Raw genomic sequence first — 25647 nt, forward strand, 5'->3', positions numbered from 1 at the left:
AAACAAACAACTTTTAAAGTGTATTGTAAAAATGTCTCTTAATGCTGTCTTAAAAGCAGATTTATCACGGCTTCTGGCATACCTCCTCAACACTGACATAAAGGGGATACAAAATCATTACAGGTGAAATTAAAAAGACTGTTATCTTTATTAACATTACGACTTTTGTGTGTTGGAAAATTGTTGGAAACATTTGGGATTATTTTTAAGTACACACTTTAACAACATATTATGTTTTGAATTTTAGTACATTTATATGCGGACATGTTAGAAATTGTTAGAAGAGTTTGGACACTTGAAGTCCCTTTTGTTTTGATATTTATATTATTATATATTGTAGCCGTGCAAACTTGTTTCAACTAGAAGGCTGACATTGATGTTTTTCTATCTATTAGCTGCTTGTATTTTCAGTCCATAAAATGAGACATGGACACAATGCAAGCCTCGGTTTGATCAGGCAACTCTGAATGAATGAACAAAGACAAAGTGCACATTTACACAGTTTCATACTGCAGAAGATGCACACATACATAATATGGATTATCAGTGCGATTATCAAACGCACTGAGCTGAGAAAACATTGTCCTCTTTCGCTGGGTTACATCTAAAACATGTACATTTTATTCCGTCCCTACTCATAAATGTATGAGTTCACAAACTTATGAACCACTTTTAAGTAATTAAAGTAAGTAGAAGCGGCTTCATTATTAATTAAAAGTGAGTTGCGGGAGCTTATGATACATCATGCATTAGATAAGACCGTGATGAGTCATGTATTAGTTAAGCCTTAATGAATCATAAGGTATGAACCCTTGGCATTAAGAGTTACCCATTAGGCTAGCATCTCTCTTATGTGTCCAATAGGAGCATTACTGTAGTGTTTTTACCTGTAAACCCATACAAGGAGAAATAATGACCATAAAGATGTTCATGGTATTAGCAACTAAAGAAAGTTTGATCGCTACTGAATATTTAACAACATTTAAATATCACTGAAATATTTTATTTTGAAAACCATCAACAATATATACATCTATTTGGTATATTAAGTGTGAATAGTCAGTTTACATTTTCAGGCAGTTTATCAGAAGTTCACTTCCAATTATCATGTCCAAAATAAATGCAGATAATGATATCTAATTATCTTATCTTGAAAATATTAATAAGGGTTAGGGTTATTTAGGGTATATTTAATTTGGGTTTTGTCTCTTTTATTGCAAATGAATGTGTGTTGTGTGTGTTTTCTTCGTCAAATTCAGTAACACAAATTAAACATATTGAACTAAGCTAAATATTTTGAGTGCTATTAAGTATTCAGGAGAGATTGCTTTTCAAAATTAGGTTTTCAATTCCTTTTCATATTAAACTTTGATGGCTATGATTTTCTTCCCAAACCGTCTGCGTTGAGTTTTCCCACCTTCTGGTTAATTACTCAGTGCTCAGCATGAGTGTGCGAGCTGAAATGGCATCACTCCTGACTCATGACACTCTCTGGGCCTGTTGCTGGCTTTAATCAATAGCGCTCACAAGCAGACACTGAAAGGCTTTTAACGGACGCACAGCTGTTAACACCAACGCGACAGAAATGTCCGTCCGGAACCACGTAGAAATCTCATCAACAGCGACACACAAAACAAGCCTCCCCTCGGACTTTAGGACTCCACCTACCTCTGCTCCATTTTCTTGCGATTCACACACATGGCCCTCTGGTAACCCTGGGCAACGCACACCTTATGGCGGCTGCACTTCACATTCTGGCATGGGTCCTTGGTGGTATCAACGGCTGTAAGCACAAAACAACACTAATATCACCAAAAGTGTCAATCACAGCTGAAGTGTTTTGCTTTAATTGGCTATTTTTGTCACCTCCTTGAAAAAGGAATACAGATTCCAGCTGTTATTCGTTTGTCTTCTAACAGGAAGCACACACACATACTTTAATTAAATGTATGATGTCAACAGATTTCACATAACTGTATTAGGTTAGTTTAAATCAATAAGATAAGCTAAGATATACTTTATTAATCCCAATTTTGGAAAACATTTTTGCAGCAGCATAAAACAAACAAGGCATTGCACATAATTAAGAGTAGAAATAAAACAATTCTAAAATAAAAACATCACAAAATAGAAAGAAAGAAAGAAAAATATACAGATGACCGTGAAGATAAACAATCTATAAACTGTCTGACAAATAAAAACACTATTGAATAACACTAATATTAAGTTTAAATAAATATATATTAGGTTAAACTTAGTATTATTGCTTTCAACTAACCTGATAAAGCTATTTGAAATTAGTTGACATAATATATTTAAATAAAGTCAATGTTTCTGTTTTTGTCCGCTCAACAGATTGATAGCAAGGGGGGCAGCTATATTATGTGTTGCATAATCAAATATATACATTTGGAAAAAAACGATCTTCCATCCTCTTTTGTCAGCGTGTGAACTAAGAATCATGAAATGTGTAATGAAAAATATTCTGGCAGTGTGCACAAATGAGTCCATTGACTTTATAGTCATAACAGTGCTGCAAAAACATGGACGCCTAGCTGTCTTTAGCGTTAGTTGCTAGCACTGCCTGCAGTCTCTGAAGGCTGCTTCTGATTTCCAGAGAGCCTGACAGACCTGATTGAGCATCTCTTTCTCTCTGCTTGTCACATCTCACTTCCCCCTTGTCAACTTGTCACTGTCTCTCCCCATCTTGCTTTTTCTCTCCCTCACACAAACACTTCATCTTTGTCTCCATTTCTTCCTAACCTCTTCGCTCCCTCCCGAGAAATCTCTCTCCCTCTTTGGAGAGCTGAACTCTTCAATGCCAACCTTTTTCCCAATGACAGACTGAGATGAAAATAGCAACGTGTCTTCCGCCTTCATCAACCTCTGGTCAATGACATTTAAAACTAGATGTCGCTCAGTCCCAAGCCACTTGAGAGGCCTCGGAAAGACCCACAAGCTCAGATAAATTGGAGATTGAGTGGCGGATGGAGAGAGAAATTTAAGCTGTGAAATCCTGAGTCAGCTTTGAGCAGCTGCTTTGTAGTCAACACGGTCAACAGACCAGGTGGCTGCCAGCCAGATTCCTGCAAATCCAGGGACTAGGTGATACTTTGATGCTACAGCAGGAAAATACGGTGGATGACAACTCGGAGGGAGACCAGAAATACAGGTAGGGGGCTCGGAATAGTTCTTCTATAAGAGCAGGTGTGAGTCTCAACTGCAGGAGTTCATAAAGAGTTGAAGGTCGGCACCACTTCTGAGCTACCTAGCTTGTTATCTGCTAGCCTTTGTTGCACTAAGCATTTTTATTTTTGATAGGGATATACTTTACTGATCCCAAATTGGGAAATTATTTTTGTTGCAACAGCAGTGTAAAGGAATTAAAATCTTGAAATCTTTAAAGGTGGGAGAAAATAAACATAATAAAATACAATGAACTAAAATAACAATAGCAACAATAAACAGCAGCAAGTATGTACAGTATAGATCTACAGTATAAAGGACATGAACCACAATAATCCTCAATATAAAATGTTCTATCTAGACAATTTAGACTGTTCAACAATATATTACAGTAGCAGGAAACATATAGTATATCAATTACAGTTGTGTAAGTAGCAGTTGTGCCCAAATGGTCATGGTTGTTCATGGTACTGGAGGGGAGGACCTAAAACTATGTAGCAGTTAACAGATTCAAAAAAAGAAAACACCCAAAAAGTTCCATCACTGCTGAAAGATGTAGAAAAAGCATGTTGCATTATTTTTCAAGTAACTTTTCAACATTGGGGTTTCAATATCTTCACAAGCGTCTGTTTAAGTTCTGCTAATGTATATATTAATATGGCATTTTATCACATGATTGTAAATGTGTATTGTATGTATATTTACAGGTTCCAAAAGGTTTGGCCTATATTCAAGGCAACAACCAGTAAATTGTTATATAAAAGGATAAATCAATACCTGTGAGATATCACTGGTATTCTTATGCTGTCTATCATCATTTAATTACGAAACAGATACTCAAATTTCCCTCACTGTGGGTAAAAAGAAAAGACTCCGCAAATAGAGTAAAGACATACCGCTGAATGTCATTTCCTATCAAATATTTTCATTTTGACTTTTATTCACTTCATCTGTTCAAACAGGTCTTCTGCTCTGTCATGATTTACCCTCAGAATGTGTAACATTATCCAGACTGTACCACTGCTATTTCTCTTTTGATTTCAGACATTTCACAAAACCCCAAATCACCTTAAACTGTCACTGCATTTCTCATTTCTACCATTTCTTTTCAATAAAGAGAGCACAGACTCACATCAGTTCTCTTCAACTCATCAGGTTTTCCTCAGGCTTTCTTCTGGTTTATCTTCCAGAGAGGATATATTTCTGGTGGCTTATTTCAGAGAATAAGGTTTAAAATTTCATTTAGTTAACAACAGCTCCAGTCACGGTTCATAAACCTTTATGGGGGCAGGGAACCAAAATGTATGGATTTCTTTTAGTGGTGTAATATACTTGTAACTGTTATCACCTTCTTGTGTGCCTTTTTTTGTATTTTTTATGGCGCAGTTGATAGAAACCACAACTGCAGACTGTGCAGCGACCCATGCAGAGCAAACACAGTCTGAATAAATGAAGAAGAATCAAATGATGCTAGAAAGCACTCAGGGGGGGAGACACAGGTACAAACGCTCCACAATGCTCTTTATGTGTTTTATAAAAGAACATGCGGATCTGAATCTGAACAGAATATACTCGTTCAGGGAGACACAACATGTTATGCATATCGAATTCATGTCGAGTATTATCATGCATGAGGTTGAATTTAAATATAATATATCAACATGCTCATTGGCTAACAGCAGCCTTGATTTATTATCATTTCAGATTATTTTATAGCAGGTTTAATAATTACCTGTAGGGGAAATATCATCAGGTGGAGGATTGTTGATATGTTAATTTGGCTTCAATTGCACATATATCCAAGCGGTAATGTGGTTTGTATAAAAAATGCCATGCCAACAAGACTTTAGTGGTTAGAAAAGTGGTTTGAAGTCCAAAGATTCATGAGGGAAGTTTTAAAACAGGTTTAAATATCCTAATTCTGGGAATTGAAAAGAAAAGTGGTTTAAAGGTCAAAGATGGGTTCAGGTAACAGTAAAACATGGGAACATTTGTTGTCTGGGGATGCAAAATGGATGAAAGGAATATAAAAAGGTTAGAAAACTGTCAAAAGAACTATAATTTCACAGGAAGACTAGGGGTAGAGGAATGTGAGAATTTGGCGAGGGATACTGTCAAATATCTGGAGCAAACTACCAGAAACCTGCAACTCTTACTACTTTTAAATCCAGGCTGAAGACTTTCTTTTGGCCGCTACTTGTAATTGAACTATTCACATCTTACACTGCGCTGTAACTTTTATTGATGTACCTGTGTTATTCATGTTTTATTATCTTTGCTTTTTAATGTTGCTAATGTGTTTTATGCTCTTAATGTCTTTCCTTTTTGTAAAGCACTTTGAACTGCCTTGTGTTGAAAAGTGCTATATAAATACACTTGCCTTGCCTAGTGATGATATACAGATATAATGGATTTGTAATAAGGTGAAAAGTCAATATATTGTAGGATAGGTGTTGGAAAATGATGTGGGTGTTATGTTTATATATACAGTACAGATAATGGTGGGTTGATCAAATGTTCAGTAACAAAGCAATTGGTTGAAAATGAGCTTCCTTTCCTTCTAAGTTGTCTAGGAAACCAAATTAGTGTGCTTCTATTCTTCACAATTTTAGAGATTTAGTCAGAATAAAGAGACCTCCATAATACAGTAAGCGACGTGTTAGGGGTGGTTGGATGTGCACCTACATCCCAAATACTCACTTTAAAATAAATGTTTTAATTGCTTTACAGTAAGTTCCCATAGAAACACCGCTCTGTGTTTTCAGTATAATTTCAGTGCACCTCTCTCATTGTTCTCATGTTTAGTCATTTCATCTATCAAGTCTGCCTCCAGGCAACAGCTTAAGACCAAACACGTCCCTCACACGGTATTCTTATACAACTCCTACATATGGAGGTGAAATCTAAACACCAGATTTTATTTGCATTGAAGATCGAGTGTGTTTTTCACCTCGCCTTCTCTATCGCTGGCTGTTTACATCATGCTGCATTTGCCATTTGGGAAGTGTAAGGGCCATAGTGGGTTTTAAATCCACCTGGAATTATGTCAGCAAAGTAAATGGGACTGGAATGAGCCTGTGTCCTATCTCTTTGTATTATTATTGTCTTATGCTGCTATCTAAAACATAATATTAAGCACATTATGCTTCCAGTTAGACAGGATCCTCCATTTAAAGCCTTCAGCAATTTATTTTACATTCAAATGGTCAGAGTGTGCATTTAATAAAGTACTTCAGTGGTTCTGGACAAAGAAAAAAGAAAAGAAAATCCGCAAAAGACTTGCCAAGGAATAGTCGCACCCGTCTGAATCTGAAAAGATTTAGCTCTGATGAACATTAAAAGCATGCGAGAGACAAGCTTTAAGTAAATTAGTTTCAACTGGATTTGCAATTACTGTCGTCTTAGCAGACCCTTCCATTTTCATTGGTGGCCGCTGTGTTAAAGCAGCTTTTATTCCACTCCAATGGAGCTATGAAAGTATTTACTTATAATTAAAGAGGATGCAACACCTCCGATTATTTTTATAACACAATGTTTATGAATCACTTCCTCGTGTTGTTGCACGAGTGGAAGCATAATCACAGTCATAATAAATTGGTTCCAGGCATAAGAGAAGTTTAATTTATCGGCTAAAATATGATGTCAAGACACTTATTGTCAAGCCTATTGTTGTTGAAGCCGAGCTGACGTCTCACTTATAAAAGCACTGGAGGTACTTTCTTCGCCTACAGTTACAGATGGTTGGAGTTTTATTCTGTCGGGTTACATTTACAATAAAGAGGACCATGATCAATTAACTCTGCAGAATTAGTCCCAGTGGGATTTAGGACAGGGATGAAATCAATGGTATTCAAATGAACATTGCCCACACTACAGCAGGCGAGGCGTTTCCTTGAGACTACATTAGCTATTCCCCTTGTTGTACGAACAGATGAGTGGGATAACGTCTGGAGTTTCTTCTTACATCTTTCTCCTGTGGGCGAGTCTTCAAAGTCTTTTAAGTGAGGGTGTGTGGGTGCTGAAGCCGACCTCACACACTCAGTCACCTTGCAGCAGGAACACACTGCTAACCCCTAAGGGCTCACTCCATTGGCTAAAACATGTGTGAATAACATGTATGAATATTATATTTATACCAAGAGCTGTGAAATTATTCATACTTCATTACCTCATAAGTGTTAGCATTGGACAATTCGCAGTTCAGTTGCACAGCTGCATGTTAGGTTCAGTGTGGAAAGGTTCAGCTTAACTGCAAACTGTTTTTAGACATATGTATTTTAAATATGTTTACATTACATTACATTGCATTTAGCTGACGCTTTTATCCAAAGCGACTTACAATAAGTGCATTCGACCAAGAAGATACAAACTTGAAAAAAACAGAATCATATAAGTGCATCAGGTTTCATAGAGCCAAAACATTTCAAGTGCTACTCAACTGGCTTTAGATAAGCCAGTCCTTTATTAGTATATACCACAGCTGGACCTAAACTTTAGTCTGTGACACAGCAGCAGTCAGGTTTCACAACATCAGCAGTTTTCTGGCAAACACTCTACACTTCCTAAAACCAGCATCCGACATTGTCCCGTGAAAAGACACGCTGTTAAATGCTTCAATAGCTGGGCTCAATGCTGTGATTTATTTCGAAAACATTTAGGATATAAAAAGTTTGCACCTTTTCAGTTCTTTTGTATCATCACCTTTTATATCAGTTGAGTACAAAAAGAAAATGTGACTTTGATCACCATTTTCACAAAGTCTCCATTCCTCCTCCACAGCTGATTTTCTAACAGCCACATATTTTTTCTCCAACTAGAAACAGACCCCATGGAGGTAAATGGAGCCTGGTGGGAGTTTGGAGTTGAGCCCTCAGCAACAAAGGCAATTATAGCAGGCTTTTCAAACTAATGGATCCGACTGAAGGCTCAGACCTGAATCACAACTGTGTTCTCACCCTCCAGAACCTGCGACACTCAAGACCCTCGCTCACCGCACACAGGATGACCTCAGACTGCTGCTGCAATTAAGAAAAGCCGGCACTTGGATGATGTGCGCCGCACTATTTCATTGTCTACAGCAGATGTATAAAGGCGAGCAGCACTTAGCAATGATTATGCCGGTATAATCTGAAATACAGCAGTTTTTTTTCCTTTGCTGTAGAGCTGTCCATTTAAGTAAAGCCATTTAAATATGAAAAGTCTTTACAAAGTCTCTGCATATATTACAGCAGCATACACTCTGATGTAGGTGGAAAATACAACACACAGCCATCGTCCTCAGATAAAATATTTTCTAATCAGATAAAATCACTTACTTTCATCAGAGCCCGTGTTCTCCTCCATGTTTTTGATGTAATCATCCTGGAAAGAAAAATATATTTGCATTAATGGATTTCATAATTCCTTTTGGGCAACACAATGGGGCCCTTTAATGAGAATTCAGAAGAGAATTCATAATGAAGGAAGATAACAGAAACTTCTCTGCATGCCATGAACTACAGCAAATATATTCAGCTCTTATTTTGAACAGATGGGTTTTAAAAAGATAATTAACATACCAATCATTTAAGCTCAAGGTTAAGTTAAATGTAGTCAATTTCTGTGAGCATTTCTTTTCACAACATATTCTGTTTTCACCTGTTTATAGTCTTTATGCTAAGCTTAGCAGCTGCTATGCTATGCTATGAGATTGGTATCGATCTCAAGCTTTAAAGTTAGTCAGGATATTTCCATAAATGGCAAATGAGGTTGATGTTGTAGCTGTAGTCTCTAACATTTAGAAAACTGCAAAAGGCAAGACTGAGAGCATAAATATATCTCATAAAAAGGCTCGGACTATCTTAGCTGCAGCGCTGTTGCAGAGGGAATATTTGCTAACTAACTCTGCTTTTTAGATGTAGTCCCTGGCGGTGTTGCGCTGAAACGATAATAAAAAGACAGCGTCCCCCTGCTGTATCCATTCTGACCCATTTCTCAGTGTGAGGACGGAGAGGATCAACTATAAAGCAGTTACTGCTCGGCACGAGGCCCAGAGAGGACCCCGAGGATCAGGTCTGTTCAGTTTAGCTCCGTGTTATTCTGCTCAGGGGACACCGGGACTGAGCTCTCAAGTCGAGCTGAACAAGTATAGCCAAAGGCTTCTTAAAAGGGGACTTATCATGCAAAATGCACTTTTGTACGTCTTTTATACATGAATATGTGTCCCCGGTGTTCCAGGGAACTCACCAAGTGTCAAAAAACACAACCCTCTCTATTTTCCTCCATACCCAAATCTCTAAAAAAGGGGCTGCAAACGATCTGATAAAAACTGATCCAGATTTGAACACTGTCCTGACGTCAGGACGGTGGCGCTACGGCTATTGGGCCAACTCTCCACCTATCAGGGGAATGTGGGGTTGGGCCACGGCCGGCCATTGCCGCTCGAAAGCGCTGGAGACGCTGTAGTACATATGCCAGGCCTGTAAGTGGCGCTGTAGTCTGCCACAAAAGCAGTGAAGAAGACTTCCCGCGCATGGTTACCATGGTTACCCTTCAGTTTATTCTCCGCTGTGGCTTTTTTTCTCCCTCCCCGAGGCAAGCGTTTGCTCCCGCTGCTTTAATTCAATGCAATCCCTCCCCGTCGAGGCAAGCACTGTAATTCTCTCCGGTTAGTCCACCAGCAGATGACAAACACCCACCTCTCCGCCTCTTCCAAGGAACGAGGGGACCGTGCGGCAGAGTTTCAGTTTCAGTTTCTTTCGCCGGTCAAGATGTCCGTTAAAGTTTAAATCTTCCGGACAAAATTAGAAAAGGGCCGGTCAAAGGTCTTCTTTGTTATTTATTGAGCTTTAAAACAAATTAATAACGACTCTATATAATAATAGGCTATAATAAAACACGGAGGACGGAGATCTATTTTTCTCCCCCTCTTCTGACTTGAGAGCACGTTCCCCTCTCCTGCAGGGGGCGTGGTCAGCTGCAGCTCACAGAATCAGCCCCCTGCAAAAACAGGGCTGGAGAACAGCAAATAGAGCGAAATGAGGCATGGCTAAAATGCATGATCTGTTTGGTATTTTGAAAACAGAAACGTATAAATATACCTTATATAGGTATGGCCCTACAATATATCATTTAAATATAGCATGATAGGTCCACTTTGCGCACAGGGTGAGGAGTTAAAGGGATTGTGTCTGTTACATATTTTAATATATGGACCGTACCACTTTTTTAAGAAGAAGAAGGTTGCATTTGGCTATACATGTGGATGGAATATGTTGATCAATTAGATTCATGCAGTATTTTAGACCTAAAGAAACAGCTTTGCGGAGGTCTGCACCTTCCAATTGATGTCTTTTGTCCCTATGTTATAATGGTTTTCACTTTTTAGTTATAAGATAAGGTAAGATGTACTTTATTGATCCCAATTTGTGAAATGTTTGCGTTACAGCAGCATAAAAAGACAAGACATTGTACATTAGAGAAATTAAAAGACTAGAAATAACTAATTCAAATGAAAACATCTCAAATGGAAATAAAATAGCATTAAAAAGTAGAAAATATACAAGTTCAATACAAATTGACAGTAAACTAAATATAAAGCAGGATATTATATATGCAATGAGTGTGTAAGGACTAGTTGTGTTCCAAGTAAAATGTATAGATACTGACGTTATATAACATGTACACTCATGTTACTTACACCGGTTCAGCCAGAAGTTCAGATCAGCCAAAAGAAAACATCAAAACAAAGACAGCGTACCAACGTACACATTTGAAAAAGACACTTACCTCGACTTCCTGTGGCAGTGAGGAGCAGCAGGGAGGAGCAGCAGGGAGGAGCAGCAGGGAGGAGCAGCAGTAGGAGAGAAAGAAAGAGACAGACATTGTTAGTGGTAAAAAACTAAATACTTTTCATTTTGCTGCCATTCAGCATGCAAACAGTGGGTTGGGTTATTACAGTAATGGCGGCAGTTAAACTGTCAGGTCTTAATGCATTCTGATTGCAAATACACGCCTTAGTCTCGCTCCTCTCGGGGGACAGACACAGAGGATTATGAGCGCCTATTAAGCGAGGATGATCCGCTGCCACTTCTATGAGCTGGCAGTCGTCCCGATCACTAAAGGGCTCATTCTGTGGCAGTGTTTACAAGCAAGAGCCAAATGCCAGCCTCCTGCCAGCTCAGAAGTTGTGTATAAGCCATGACATAGCGCATCAGCCTTGGAAAGAATACAGACTAAGTATTGGGAATCTTCAAAGTCACCGGACAGATGTGATTTAGATGTTTTTTATGGTCGCAGTGGACACACAGAGCGCATTAACTAAGCGTACCGTTGACAACACGGACAGATATAGCTCCTGTAAAGTATAACCTTGAGTTAACAGGGGAGTGACTGCTTTCCTTTCATTCCATTTCAGCGTCTTGGCTCCGGTCCAAGGGCATTACACATCAATACCCACGGCAGCCTCTGCCTGTGTGTTTCATCATTCACTGCCCCGGTGTGTTTGAGAGAAATATAGCACTGCATGGTTTATTCCAGCAACTCAACCCAATAAATAAACCTAATTCTTATACTCGCACACACAGCCATACCCGTCTACTTAATATATCACTATGAACAATTTACAGGCCGCACAAGGACAAGCCAAAAAGCCAGAGGAAGGATTTCAAAGGCCGGAGCAAGAATTCATCACCAAGACTCCAGATTTCACCTCCGAGACTGTTTCTAGAGGTAAGTATTTTCTCTGTAGCAGTGAAAATGTCCAGGGTTAGGGTTACATATATACGAGAGGCAATATCCATGTTTGTTATCTTTAAAGTCTGCTGGAGAAGAAGAGAAGAATACACTTTAAATGTGATGTGAAATGTAAACACCTCCACTGCCGGATAAAATTACTTCGTCTTTTATTTCAGATCGGCGTGTTCACACAGCATTTTAAAGGTTATAGCTGTAACGCTGAACTTCAGAGTGAGACCGCAGTGTGAAGAGAGAAAAAATAATTGCTTTGGTCTCCTATCAGCTTCAGAATCTGCATTTTTGTATCATAAAATCCCGCAAAAGTACCACCCACATTATCCAAGAAACGACTGTAGCATGTCACGCGTCAGATATAACGATTGCTTAATTAATTATTCGCGGAGTGCTTCTGCAATTACCCAGCTCGCATTGCTGCAGGGGGCCGGTGGGAGACCTACAGCGTGTCCTAAAGGCTGGAGTGCTTATCTTCTCCCAGCAGCAGTGTGACGGCAAGGACACCAGGCTGAGGCTGCATTTAGTCCTTCACCAAGGTTGGGAGCTAATGCTGTCCCTCTGAATCCCATCCAGCCTGCTGCCACAGAGGGAGGAAGGTGGGGGGGGGGGGGATCAGGGAGCAAGGGAGTATGATATTCATGGTGGAGGTCCCCTGAGTTATGTGATTCATATCACACACACCACCTCTTCTGCCATTTGTCAACAAGGCTCTATCGCAGCCGGTGTAAAACAGAGCCGTGAGGCTAATAGAGCTTGACTATCCAGATGCTGCGCCGTTCCTCCTGGACCGCTCGCTGGCATTAGGCTGACAGCGTTTGGCCGAGAGCCTGACTGCGCTCCTCCGAGTTAACGTCTATCTTACCTCGACCCGAGCCCCGTCTGCCGGTGACATAAATACCCCCGATAACCCTGAACTAGCCAACCCCAACGTCACCCACATACACACACCCGTCCCGAACACTGACACCAAAATGTTCATGCACATCCCAGCTCTGCATGACAGCCGCAGGGTAAGCTGACTCTTAAACCATTTAGCTGCATGTCTGTGTCGTGTTGTGTAAGGAAATTGCTGTGAGCCAGAAAGGGATGCTTAAAATAAAAAAACTCAGTATTGGTTTGATACTAGCGAATACACTCGATTGCACAACGGAAAAACATCAAAAGCAGTAAAAACAAACATTAGGATGTCAAGGTGGCTCTGACAGGCAAGAAAGTCAGGAAGATACTTTCTCAAAACCCTAGATTTGACAATAACAAAAAATACAAGGCCTTCAAATTGTATTCATATATGGGTTTTATGTAAGGTCTCTCTTTCAACTAAGATGTCCTTGGTCTGAAAACATTGAACACCCCTGGTAGAGAACTAGTTTTGTATTTTAAAGTTAATTTTCTCCGTTTAATTCTTTCAGCAGCTGCAACTAATAGTGTCCATTAGGTAATGAGATGTTTTGGTTATGTAATTTATTATAGCATTTTTCAACATTTAAAACCACTAAGTCAATTATCCAAGGTTTTAAGCGGTCAGTTCCCAAATCAGGGTTTTTAGGCATCAAGTCTCAAGCAGAACGAGACCAAGTTGAGTCGCAATTTCTCATTTTTGTGACTCTTATTCAAATCTAAAACTCTGCATTTGAAACTATCATGATACCAACTCTTGTTACATGCATCCCTATCCATATTTCCTGTTGTCTCAATGTCATCCCAAGCAAAATCAAAGTGGAAAATGCATTTAAAAATTATGTTGGGAGCTTGAACATGTGTCTAATACTCTTTTCTTTTCATTGCAAAAAAGAGTAAGCTGTCGTGTTACAAGACATCAACTTACAAGGATTTAAGTATCTTAGAGATTAAGCATCACATGTTTACATATCTAGTTTCAGCAAAAGGGTGATTATGTCTGATAAACATCTTAGGAGAAAATGAATACTGGATAAGCATTAAATCAGCAGGGACTCTGTGTTGTGTCATTGCTATCAGAAAAAGTGGCTTTGAGCCACTTGTAATGTTTACACGTGTTTATCCACTGCTTAATCTTTAGAGGTCAAGTTCAATTCAAAGACGCTGCCCTGCATGTTCGACAGCTCGAACGCAGAATGCATACCAGGGAGTATCTGTCTCCCAAGAAAACAAAACAAGCAGAAATGTCAAAGAGAAGCTTGTGGTTTCCGAGTGTTCGAGTTGAGAGCTAACGGAGCACGACCTCACTTCAGCTTGCCGGAGAAATGCTCACAGAGTAAAATAAATGTCACCGTGAGAATCTACATCTCCTCGCCCTGCTGCAATGATCCATCACGTGTGAATGCAGCTTGCTCGCTCGCTCTGTCACTGCAGCTCATCTGTCCCTGTAATGTGGCAGCATCTGTACAGTCACACACACACAAAGCCAATCCTTAGCTTTCCCTTCATACACTTGTGTAGTGAAAGGGCTGGAAATGTTTGAAGTAAAACCGAGGTGGATGTCAAAGAATTCTTGAAAGAACGCAACATATTTTACACACACACACACACACACACACACACACACACACACACACACACACACACACACACACACACACACACACACACACACACACACACACACACACACACACACACACACACACACACACACACACACACACACACACACACACACACACACACACACACACACACACACACACACACACACACACACACACACACACACACACACACACACACACACACACACACACACACACACACACACACACACACACACACACACACACACACACACACACACACACACACACACACACACACAGTATATCAGATAACGATCAGAGTAATCTCATACATCTGATGAGATAAGCTCCCCTTTGACAGAACATCATGTTTCCTAATCTAATCAGATCATATTTTTTATGGATTGGTTCTTTATCTACGGATTCGATATCCAAACAGCCGATTCCACTGAATAGGTTATCCTGCCTTCTTAGAGGATTTCTGGCGGAGAGTTTATACATGAAGGTCGATACCAGTCTTGTGTCTGAACAGTAAATATGAAGCCATAGACAGCAGCGGTGAGCTTTAAAGCTGAAAACATAAATCTGTAATTGATCAACAAAAGCGAAATCTAAAACTACTTTAAAGGGGCCCTATCATGCTCACTTTTAGGTTTATATTTGTATTTTGTGCCTCTACTGTGACATGTAGATGCTTTAATGTTCAGAACGCTCTTTATTTTTCTCATACTGCCTGTGCTGCAGCACCTCTTTTCACCACGCTGTGCCGAACTGCATTGTGGTTCCGTTGCTTCGCTTTGCCTCCGTTGCTCACGGTGAAAGTTGAGAAAAAGTTCAACTTTTCATGCGTCAACGGAAGCGCCAGCCAATCAAATCATATGCCAGTACAAGCGCTAGCCAATCAAACCGCGTGCTTTGTGTGTCCGGGGTGGGAGATTAATGTGATTGGTTGTTGGTCGCGTTAACCCCAAGCGCCAGACACGCCCACCGGCAAGCGTCAACGCAACGGAACCGTGTGTACGTTACGTTAGCCTTACATCTAAAATGTGTTGGAGCGCTAGCCAATAGAAGTGATAGAGATGTCATTATGTTACGTTAAGTAAACAAAGGAGTCCAATGTTGGCGTTTCAGGCCAGGGGGGGAGAGTATGGGAGAGAAACTCCTCTGGAGGGAACCTTGAGATTTGAGCCTTTGAGACCATTTACATGCACACAAACCTATACAACACACTAAAGATAAGGGAATACCCCCAATAGCATAATAGTGAATTAAGTTAAAAGTTGGTTAATGAATTTCAAACAAAACTCTCGTATAACACATGGTTAGACATTTCGCTTAGCACAACAACAACAAAAGCTACTTAAAAAATATAATCTTTCATCATTTTGTGTACCGTTTGTTGTAACCTGTTTTCTCTCTTTCAACAAATGCAACCAAATTCAGATGATGAAACATACCAACTCCAAATCATAAATCATCATCAATCAGCATTTATAACTATTTTTATTTTGATGCTGATGCTGATTTAGAGCCAGATGCAAAATTCTCAATAGCAAACAAACTGTTGATCCTATCTTCAAAAACCCAGATTGCTCCTCACAGACCGATTTCAAGAGTTGTAGTTCAGAAGCTGTGTTTACAGATGAAATCCCTCTCTCTCGGGGCAATAAGTGCATGCTTCATCCCCCGCAATATTCCTTATTGATGTTCTGAGGACAATATCTGCAGTGAAGACATCACTTAAGCAGCAGGATATGGGATAGAGGTTAAATGATGATCTGGACATTTTGCATTTCCTCCTGTTGTCATTTATCTGGCTTCATGAAGTCATTTACTCTGCTGCTGCGGCTGGGTAAACACAGGCTGATGGATGGACTGCTGATCCGGGTCATGTCTTAATGAACGGAGACTTTGGAGAGGCTTTCCTCTGATGATTGCTCGGCTCTGGGCCTGGGCCGTGTCATCCTATCAGATCGCTGAGGTGCGTCTGCCTCTCTGACTGGCAGGACATTGTCGGCTCATCATTCCCCCGGCCGATCATTTGCACAGTAATGTGCTCTGGCTGATTAATGTGGGCGAATTAGCCACGTCTCCCTGCCTACTATAAATCGCTGCTAAAGGGCACACATGCGGATGCTGTCGTGATTCTACATCCCCCTCTCCAGGTCTCTGTAGTTACCGGGGAGCAGCGGGAGAGCATCTAGCCTTTGTTGGTCGTTATGGCGCCCCCGATTTAGCGTGCTGGGCCTGAGATGTGAAGGTAATGTCTCATTCCGTTTGTACCCTGCTGTCTTTAAAAACGGTGGAGAAATGGGAGAGACACTAATGGTGCAGACCCACCGCAGATTGAACCACTTAGAAATGCATTAGAGTGTTCCAATGTGACGCTGTATGTCTCGGCCTGAACCCACCGGGCTTTAGAGTGGCAAAACATTGCATTTTCATCTAAACTTAAGGCAGATATCAAGCAGGAAAACAGCTGTAGGGACGTATTTTCCACATCTCCTTTGATTCCACATACCAACTCATGTGCTTCCTACGTCTGTGATTTACTCTTATTGAACTGTGACAGGTCTGAAATTCCTACACCACATTCGCTCTGACAGTCCCTGACGTGAAGCGGGATCGTATAACAGACTGTTTAAAGTGATTACGTGCTGTGTGTGTATACGACAAAGGCATGAGATTTTTCATCACCATCTACAGATGAAATAAGAAAACCCACAGAGGAAAAATGGGGGTGTTTCAATTGCAACAAAACACTGGAGCGTTATGGGATTAAGTCGCAGCCCAGCAACACAGAGCTGGATAAAATTGATCATCTGAGCAGGAGTGCTCTGGGGGCTAGCAGGCGAAGGACACATGTTTGTTTCACAAGGTAAGACGCCTGCCTGCAATGCAGTACAGTACGGAGCACATTCTGCAGCCATCTCTGCACTGAAGGGCACGGACCAGGGAGTAGCCAACTGTCAAGCGTGCATCCATCTGAAACACTTGCACTGCGCTGAAATGCAGAAATAATCAGGCTGACTAGGGTGTTTGGATACTGCCTACAAAATGCAAATGATTTAACTAGCAGGGAATAAGTCTTTATATCAAGTCGCATGCTGGTTCATGTGTAGTTAACATAAAACTGTCTGTTTTCCATCTTAAACAAGAGTCTGAAAACATTAAAACCTCCTGACGAGGGGCTTTACTGCTTTGGGCTAATACGACTGAATTTCAGAAAGTTGCATCACAGAAATGAAGCTTTTTCCTTTTTCACAGGAGGCCGTAAGCCGTGGTCTCCACATTTTACTGATGAAGTGACACATCAAACAGGGGCCGGGCTGGAGCCCACTCCTCAGTTGAATCAAGGCACTGCATGCTCCGAGAGAGGCAGTAATTGGAGAGGAGGAGGACGGAGCGGATGTAAAAAAAAAAAATGGATTCTGTTGAACCCCACTGCTGAGCCAAGCAGAACCGTGGAACGGCTGAGTCTCTGCAGCATCTTATCCCCCCCCCCCCCCCTTCCCCCCCTCCATTTGCAAAACAAAGAAGCAGAAAGAGAAGAGGCCAAACCTTAAGGTTGAGCTCCTCAGATGCCCCCAGGGAGCTTATGCAGGGCCGTCTTTACTGTACTGAGCCATGCTGCTGCTGCACACAACAGTCGCAGTAAAGAAGCCAAAAAAAGAAAAGCTGTACTATGTGGCTCAACAGAAGAAGAAAAAAGCCAGTGTGCTATTTTAACTTTCTAGAAGCTAGTCTCATCAGTATTGACCTGCAAACACAAAAAGCAATCAGCATACCTAAATAGAATGAATGGACTTCAATTTTGTTTTGGTGTTGGAATACTTATCTAACACAGGAAATCAATATTGAATGGCTAAGAAAACGAATTCCACCTAAATAGACTCTGACAAACTTACTTTGTTCGAGAGAAAATAAGCCTTGCTGGTTTTAATATATTAGATACAATGGCCATATTTTATTTGGCTATTATATGTGCATCTAGCTAGGTTGCTAGCCATTTTAGCATGACGATAACGTTCACATTCTTAATCTTGCATTCAAAGCTCGGATTGGTCAGGAACTGTGTGTGCTAGCGTCTAGAAGAAGGCACACACTGTTTTACTGCCATCAAATCCTCACAGCGTACTACATTTGTATTAATCGGCCACTGAAAACAGTCCTCAAGAATTGATGTGTTGGGTTTTGCTCGACTACTAACATTTCATATAAACAGTACCCAGCTGTTTAAGGAAATTACAGTTTTTCCAAAAAAATAAACGATACATGTGTGCCTTTTTACAGATTTATATCCTCAGTAGAGACTAATTCATTTTTAGTTTGAATGCCACAGGAAGTAGGAAAGTCTAAGAGACAGACTAACATAGTCTTAGTTTTTTTGATTTGTCTTGATTTTCTATTGACAAAATTACAAAATATCTCTCTGGTTTTAACTGGCCTTATCAGAATATGTTATTGTACTGAGCATATGTGTAACTATTTGCTCTGTATGTGCTGTAGAGCATTGTCAGCACGTGTGTTCAGCAAATCTGCTCAAAAATAATGATTACAAAATCCTTTTACCACCATCTATCTTTGCCTTCAAACATTATTGTATTAGCCGTTTCCAAATTTCAGCATCTATGCCTGCTGTTTAAATTAATTAGACTCCGATAACAAGTCCATTGAAGCCACAGAGGTCTTTCACAACCGTCAAACACATGAGTTTAGAGACCAGCAGCATGGTTAAGAAAAGATAATGAAGATAACCGGCCCAGTTGAAAAGCTGCAGGGATCGGCACGAGACAGCTCACAGGGATAGCCAAGTTAAATATGCTAGCTGGCTGATTACACTTAATTCCCCCCGTCTGCCATGGCAATGAGAACAAATTGGGTTGTTGTGGGAGCTGATAATGCTAATCTCCCGCAGTGGCAGTGGGATATTACAGTAACACCAGGAGCCACATTGAGATGTCACGTTATGGCTTTAGGAAGGACTACATCACACATAAATGAGATTCTGTCGGGTTCTTTCAACTGAGAAAAAAGCTATTAGCGCTTGAGCTCCGCGCCCTATCCCCGCTATAGGATTTGCTTGATTAAGGTCATTTCAATATGACTTTGTGGTGCGTATCCATTTCTCTGCCAACTCGACAAATTAACTGTCTCTGTCTCCCACACACACAAACAAATATATCCACCACATGCTAAATTCAGCTTCAACACAGACAGGATAACAGTCCCAACCAAGCGCGTCCTTGACACCTGCCTCTTGCTTAGTCAGTTAAGACAGAGAGGAGGTCCGTCTCTTCCCTACAAAGCTCTGAGAAAGTCAAGCCAAAGACAGAATAAGCCATCTTGTCCAAATCATACATACAAGAGACTGAAAAGAGGCTAAATTCCTCCAGGCAAGATTATGTCCTCAACGTTTTTGATTTAAATGTTACAGTACTTGCCCTCTTGGTTCAACAATGAGTGATTTGTGGCTGGCCTAAGGCAAACAATCAATGCCGTGTTGAACCTGGGCACCTTGCATTATTACACCTATTGTTCCTGATCATTTCGGCTGTGCTCAGAACATGCCTTCATTGCAGCTCGGTCCAGCACAACTCATAATTATGGTCCCAACGCGAATCTATCAAAAACATAAAAACACCCGAGGCAGATCTGAATGTATTCATGACAGCACTTCTCTGCAGCCCAAATATATTTCCACCTGGCTGATATATGCACAGCTATGTTTGCAGGGTTTTTTTTCTTCAGGTTTAATAATTTCCACTCAAATAACAGAGAGTGATTTCAGCTGGGGAAGCTTGTTCTAAAGTGTTTACCCGGTGAAGGGTAAACTCAGGTTTCTGCCTTGTGACTCAAACAATAACAATAAAGGTTATTGCAGATGAACAGATAGGGGTTTCATTGTCAACGTGCAAATGAAATTCCATGTGAGAATACATAAAGGTGGGTTACTTATCATGAAGATTCTTATTTCTGCTAGGATATACTGTGTGTTATATCTTATTTTTAAAACCCGAAAAACACATTTTGAAGAAGTTTTAGTGAATCTGAATCTTACCGATTATGTGAACGTGGGTCAAGTATATATTTCTCAATACAATCTGAACAACTCAAGTCCACCAGCTAAAACCGAATATATTACTCTACGATTAGCCTAGGGCTTATATATATATATAAAGTTCAAACATTCAACTTTTGAGGCAGATTTATTAAATTTGTACTGCCTTTAATGTTCCTTGTTTTGCTTTTAAGATAGGTTAGCAGCATGACTCTAGGATGGACGTGAGTTTCCATTTCTACTTGTAAGTGATGATATAGTTCTGTTTGGTTGCTTGAAAGCTGGATCACTGATTGAGTATGGGGTGTGCCTCCATAACAGCCATGAATGAAGACAGTACAGAGGCAGAGTGGCAGCATGTATCGCTTTGCCTGCAGCAAGGCATAGAGGAGCTCCACCAGTACAGAGACAACTCTCAGGCAGATGCCACTATAAATAATGCATGAACAATAGAGCCAGAAGAAGAACCTTGGAACGGCTAATTATTCAGCCCGACATTTCAGCGACTCACTGAGAAGTTAACGGCTTAAAAAATGATGGAATTCAGGCCGTCATTGTTACAGGAGCGGTAGGTGCAGCCAGCATTCATTATGAAACACATTCATCTACATGTGCTGTCCTATCACAACAAGTATCTTCCTCGTACTCAGACAGAGAAAAGGAAATGGACTTTTAGACGAGCTGTGGGCCGTGGAACATGATTATGAAAAAGCTTTCATGCAGTTTGGCGCAGCCGTTGAGCTTCTCTCAGAAAGTGGAGCTTATCCATAGGAGCAAAAACAGATCACAGCCTCTCTACTCAATGAGGAATCACCCCTTATCGTGCTGGGAAATCAACAAGATTTCAAATGTGAATCCTGTTTATCCTATCTGAAAACTTGATTTCACCTTAAGTGAAAGACATGTATCGTGATGCAAAGAGGACAACAAAAAGTTCTCTCTTCTGCACCACTTCTGCCATTTTGATCTCATTAGTGTGCAGTGAACATATTTCCAGAGATAGTTTATTTCGATTTCGATTCACCCAGCAGAGCCGACGGAGATAACTATTAGCTCATTTAACGGTTATGGTTTCACCCGTCTTTATTTCCAACCCCCGCATTGCCATTCACTTTTAATTGGAAATAAGCCTAATTATCACATTTTCTACAATTGCATACTGTCCTCTTGTTCTAATTTTTCATATCCCTAATTAGACTGGCTGTTAGTGCTGGAGCATAAATCCTGTGGGAGGCTAATAAATGACTGAGGTTGATGACAGGAGAGGAAAAAGCCACAGCTGGCAGCGTGTCTTTGAGCGGAGTAAAGGAGCTCAGTGTCTCGGAGAAAAGATGCAGGAGAATCGTGTTTAGCAGAAAAACTAAATGAACCCTGGGCTTGCATTTTTCTCTCACAGAGGAGCTGTGTTAATGTAGCATCAGTGGTCGGGCCATAATCTTAAACAGCACGGATCAAAAATGACTGGTTCATAGTTGGATAAATTATCCGGTTGCTTATTACGGTTTAACGAGTTCTTCCAACCTGTTTACTGTCCTATATGTTGCGATTACGCACTTATATGTCACTGTGTCAATCAACCAAAAACTAATATTCAATAATTGTAATAATCTACGACAGCTTTTCAAAAGTAATAATTTGTTTTGCTGCTTTGTAGATCATCTCTATACTTTGGACTGCATTTGGACAACAAATTGTAATCTAAAAGGCATCATCTTCGTCTAGGAAGTTTGAGAACTGATTTTGGACTTAAAAAAATGTATGACAAGTGCGTTGGAGGGAAATGCAATCTTGAAAGAAAATGAGAAAACTTTCTTACTGCTAAAATATTTATTTGGACAACAAATATATATATACCTGATGAAGGTCGGACGGAACAAATTGTTGTGTAGATAAATAATTCAGTGGTTAGCGCACAGTGGTGAACGTTTTTTCTTCCATTGTTGACAATACATAATTGAAACGAGACTAAGAGTCTTCAGCCTACTAGCAGCTCTGTGAGGCTTTCCAAAGCAGTGCTGTTAAAATAACATCTGAATGCTCATATTAGGATATGTAGTCCACTGAGGGATTGCCATGAGACTTAGTACAGACATTATCATACCAGACATATCAAAATCATTCGTAAACACCATGAAGCTGATAATGACTTGCATTTTTGGTCCGTGCTAATCTTAAAAACCAAAGAGGCTGAGGAGCAATTTACCTGAGGATGATGAGGCAATTTTCCCTCATTAAAAATGTAGCAGGCAGTAGAGCAGGTGCAAACCTTAAACAGCTCTCTGTGGTTGGCTTTAAATGCTGCACGGCTCATTAATGAGTCCTCTCTTTAGAGATGGGGGAATCTGGCCGTGAATGAACAGCATAGTATTGTCCACAAGAGTTCCCGCTGGGCAGATCTACCCGAACGCACCAGAATGCAAAGTGGACCTTGCTTTGGGACGAAGAAATACATCCAGCAGTCAAAAAAAGTGTATCAATTCAACTGATTACACCCAAGCTTCTTTTGTGGACACTTTTAACCTGCTGTGTGTGGGTACATCTTATTCAAATGTGAATACGGGGGAATCTGGATCCAGAGATTTGATGTCCTGACATTTGCAGTGTGCCATGATTACGGCTCCCATCATAATGGAGCTTGTATAACTGCCTGTAACCTGCTGAGGATAATCCTGACAGCTCCTGCCTCTGCAGCTGTTGCTCTTATTGTTCTTTCTCTCAATGTTTCCTCATTTCGTCTCCATGCAGGGTAATCATGTACACTGGTCCAATTTAGACACCAGTCCGATCAATCAAACCGCCGTCACAGCTTTACACAGCTTTACACAGCCCACGTAGTGATTTCAGATGCAGAATGAATGTTCCTGCTTGCTGTTTTCACACCACCTGTTTGCCAAGACAACTAGTAAATAAATAAAACCTCTTCACATATCATATGGTGCACCTCACTGCCTGGTACAGCATAGAATAGTCATTTCAGTGCAGAACAAATCCAGCTCGGCATGCTCACAGTATCACATCTCCTCATCAGGTTTCACATGGACTTGAATGGGATTTATATTACCTGTGTTAGACAAATCTACACCAACACTACATTTCTTTTGTGCACCTCTTACTTCAAGCTAAAGCTAAGCTTAAGTAGCTTAAAGAAGGGAAATACAAGAAGTATTACAAAATTATGATATTTAATCTTTACATGTTTGCCATTTTGGGAACATGGTTTGTTGGCTTTCTTATTAAGATTTCAGTCGGGCTCCATCCTACCAATTTTATAGTGTAACTCAGAAAGAACTGATGTAGAATCATCAAGATTGAAAGTGACAGCTTGCTTAGTGATGACAAGGCTGCTGGTAACCAAAAAACAAAACAGACAAAATGTACTTCCCTGTAACACTACAACTTGTTCTCAATATTATTCTATTAGTAAAAACAAGATACTGTGTTTACTGGTGAGTCTTTAGGCAAAGCTATTAATCTGCCAGCTCTAGACCCATATTTAGGTTACAGAAGTCTGTTATTAAATCATTTGTGTATTTGGACTTTAACTACTACTTGCCACTTTATTTGTGCCTCACTCTCAACATGTTGCGATAATTTCACTTGTATTATGTATTTATGTACACATACAGTGGATATTTAAAATATCAGTCTGTTACTTTTTCATATTTAATAGTTTAACAAGCTTAATTCACAACACATAAATTAAACTTTAATGGTATTGATTAACTGCTATGTTTTCACTTTGACATTTAAGCGGATTTCTCTAATGATCAGTTGCAGAAAAAACTAGTTAATCCACTGAGACTGAAACTTGTATAACAAGAAAAAGTCAGATGGAAGAAGACACTTGTGGAAAAATGAAATGTTAATTAAATGATTTTTCTTATAATCTTTTATCGTGTAAAACCAGTTTAGCTGTGGGCCCCTCCAATTACCAGCAACTTCGATCTTTTATTAAAAGCACTTATGTCCCTACAATGCATTATTCAATGTCTTTGTTGTAAGTTTGAAATACCATGAGGTAGTTTTACTAACATTTTGCATATGTCGCAATGTGTCTATATCCGCTCCTTAAATACAGTCTATGCCAATATCAAACTTACAGAAATATCAAACAGATCTTCTCAGCACAGTGTGGATGAACATGCCCAAAATGTGCTGCCAAAAAGCCCAGACCCCACCATGTTCACCCCCTCTGCCAGTTGAGTGCTGGTCCAACTAGACAGGTGAGGCAGACCTCTCCCAAAAAAATCCTGCCAAGATAATATTCAAATACACTCATTTGCATGACAAGACAAATTTGCAATTCAATCACAAATTTCCCCGCAAGCTTTCTGTGCCCTGAGGAGTCTGTTTGGACAGATTCCTGCGCAGCACAGAGCGTGGTCAAAGGTAGTGCAGCTACTTTTGACATTGATAAGACTATCTGAGGTGATATTTCTCAGCAGTGAGATAAAACGGCCTGTCTGGTTGTCAAGGTAGAGGCTTGGATCTGAGCCATTGCTAACTGATCCCTCCTCTGAGATCCCTCACATCCTGATTCCAGCCACATGTTCTGTCTTTCAGTACCAGGGAACTGTTACACACCCAAAAACATTACCTCCTGACCCCTAACCAAGCTCTCTGTCTCCCACACATCCTCTGCTCGTTGTGATGTGGATGCTGAGGCGAGGTTGGAGGATATAAAATCTGGCACCCCATTTAAATCAGTGATCAGTATCAAAATATTAGAATCAGGAATGAGCATTAGAGCTGCAATGATTCTACTAATCTATTTGTTGATCAACAGGACAAGGATCAATTGATTATTCATAGAAAAACCCTCTTAAATATAGAGATTTATAGCTTTTATATCATATTAAACTGCATTTCCTTAGGTCACAATCACCTTGGACTGAGAAACTGGAATGGTACGTTTCACTGTTTCTAAGTATTTTATTACCAAATAATGAATCAAGTAAACGGTCAAAGGATTAAAACCATTAAACAAAAATGTTAGTTGCAACCGTTTAACACAATACATAAGCGTGCCCTGATTATTTAAACAATGACTAGATAAACACTGGGATATGGAAGTACACAACGTGAGATGAAAATGTATTCAAGAATCACAGATGCACCAATCGATAAAATGCATCAGTATCAGAATCGATACTGACCCTGATAAATGCATAACTCTAA

General features: G+C 40.1%; 1 protein-coding gene across 1 annotated transcript in view; it reads right to left on the reverse strand.

Annotated features, from left to right (window-relative positions):
• The window catches only part of LOC117473308 (testican-2-like), a 40168-nt gene that overhangs the window by 13072 nt on the left and 1449 nt on the right, over positions 1-25647 (reverse strand). Inside the window, exons 2-4 of the mRNA XM_034118847.1 lie at positions 10954-10962; positions 8502-8547; positions 1669-1783 (exon numbers count right to left, since the gene is read on the reverse strand). Coding sequence (XP_033974738.1) covers positions 1669-1783; positions 8502-8547; positions 10954-10962 — 170 coding nt within the window. The remainder of the gene's footprint in view (positions 1-1668; positions 1784-8501; positions 8548-10953; positions 10963-25647) is intronic.

Source organism: Trematomus bernacchii, unplaced genomic scaffold (genome assembly GCF_902827165.1).
Source record: "Trematomus bernacchii unplaced genomic scaffold, fTreBer1.1, whole genome shotgun sequence".
NCBI classification, from domain to species: Eukaryota; Metazoa; Chordata; class Actinopteri; order Perciformes; family Nototheniidae; genus Trematomus; species Trematomus bernacchii.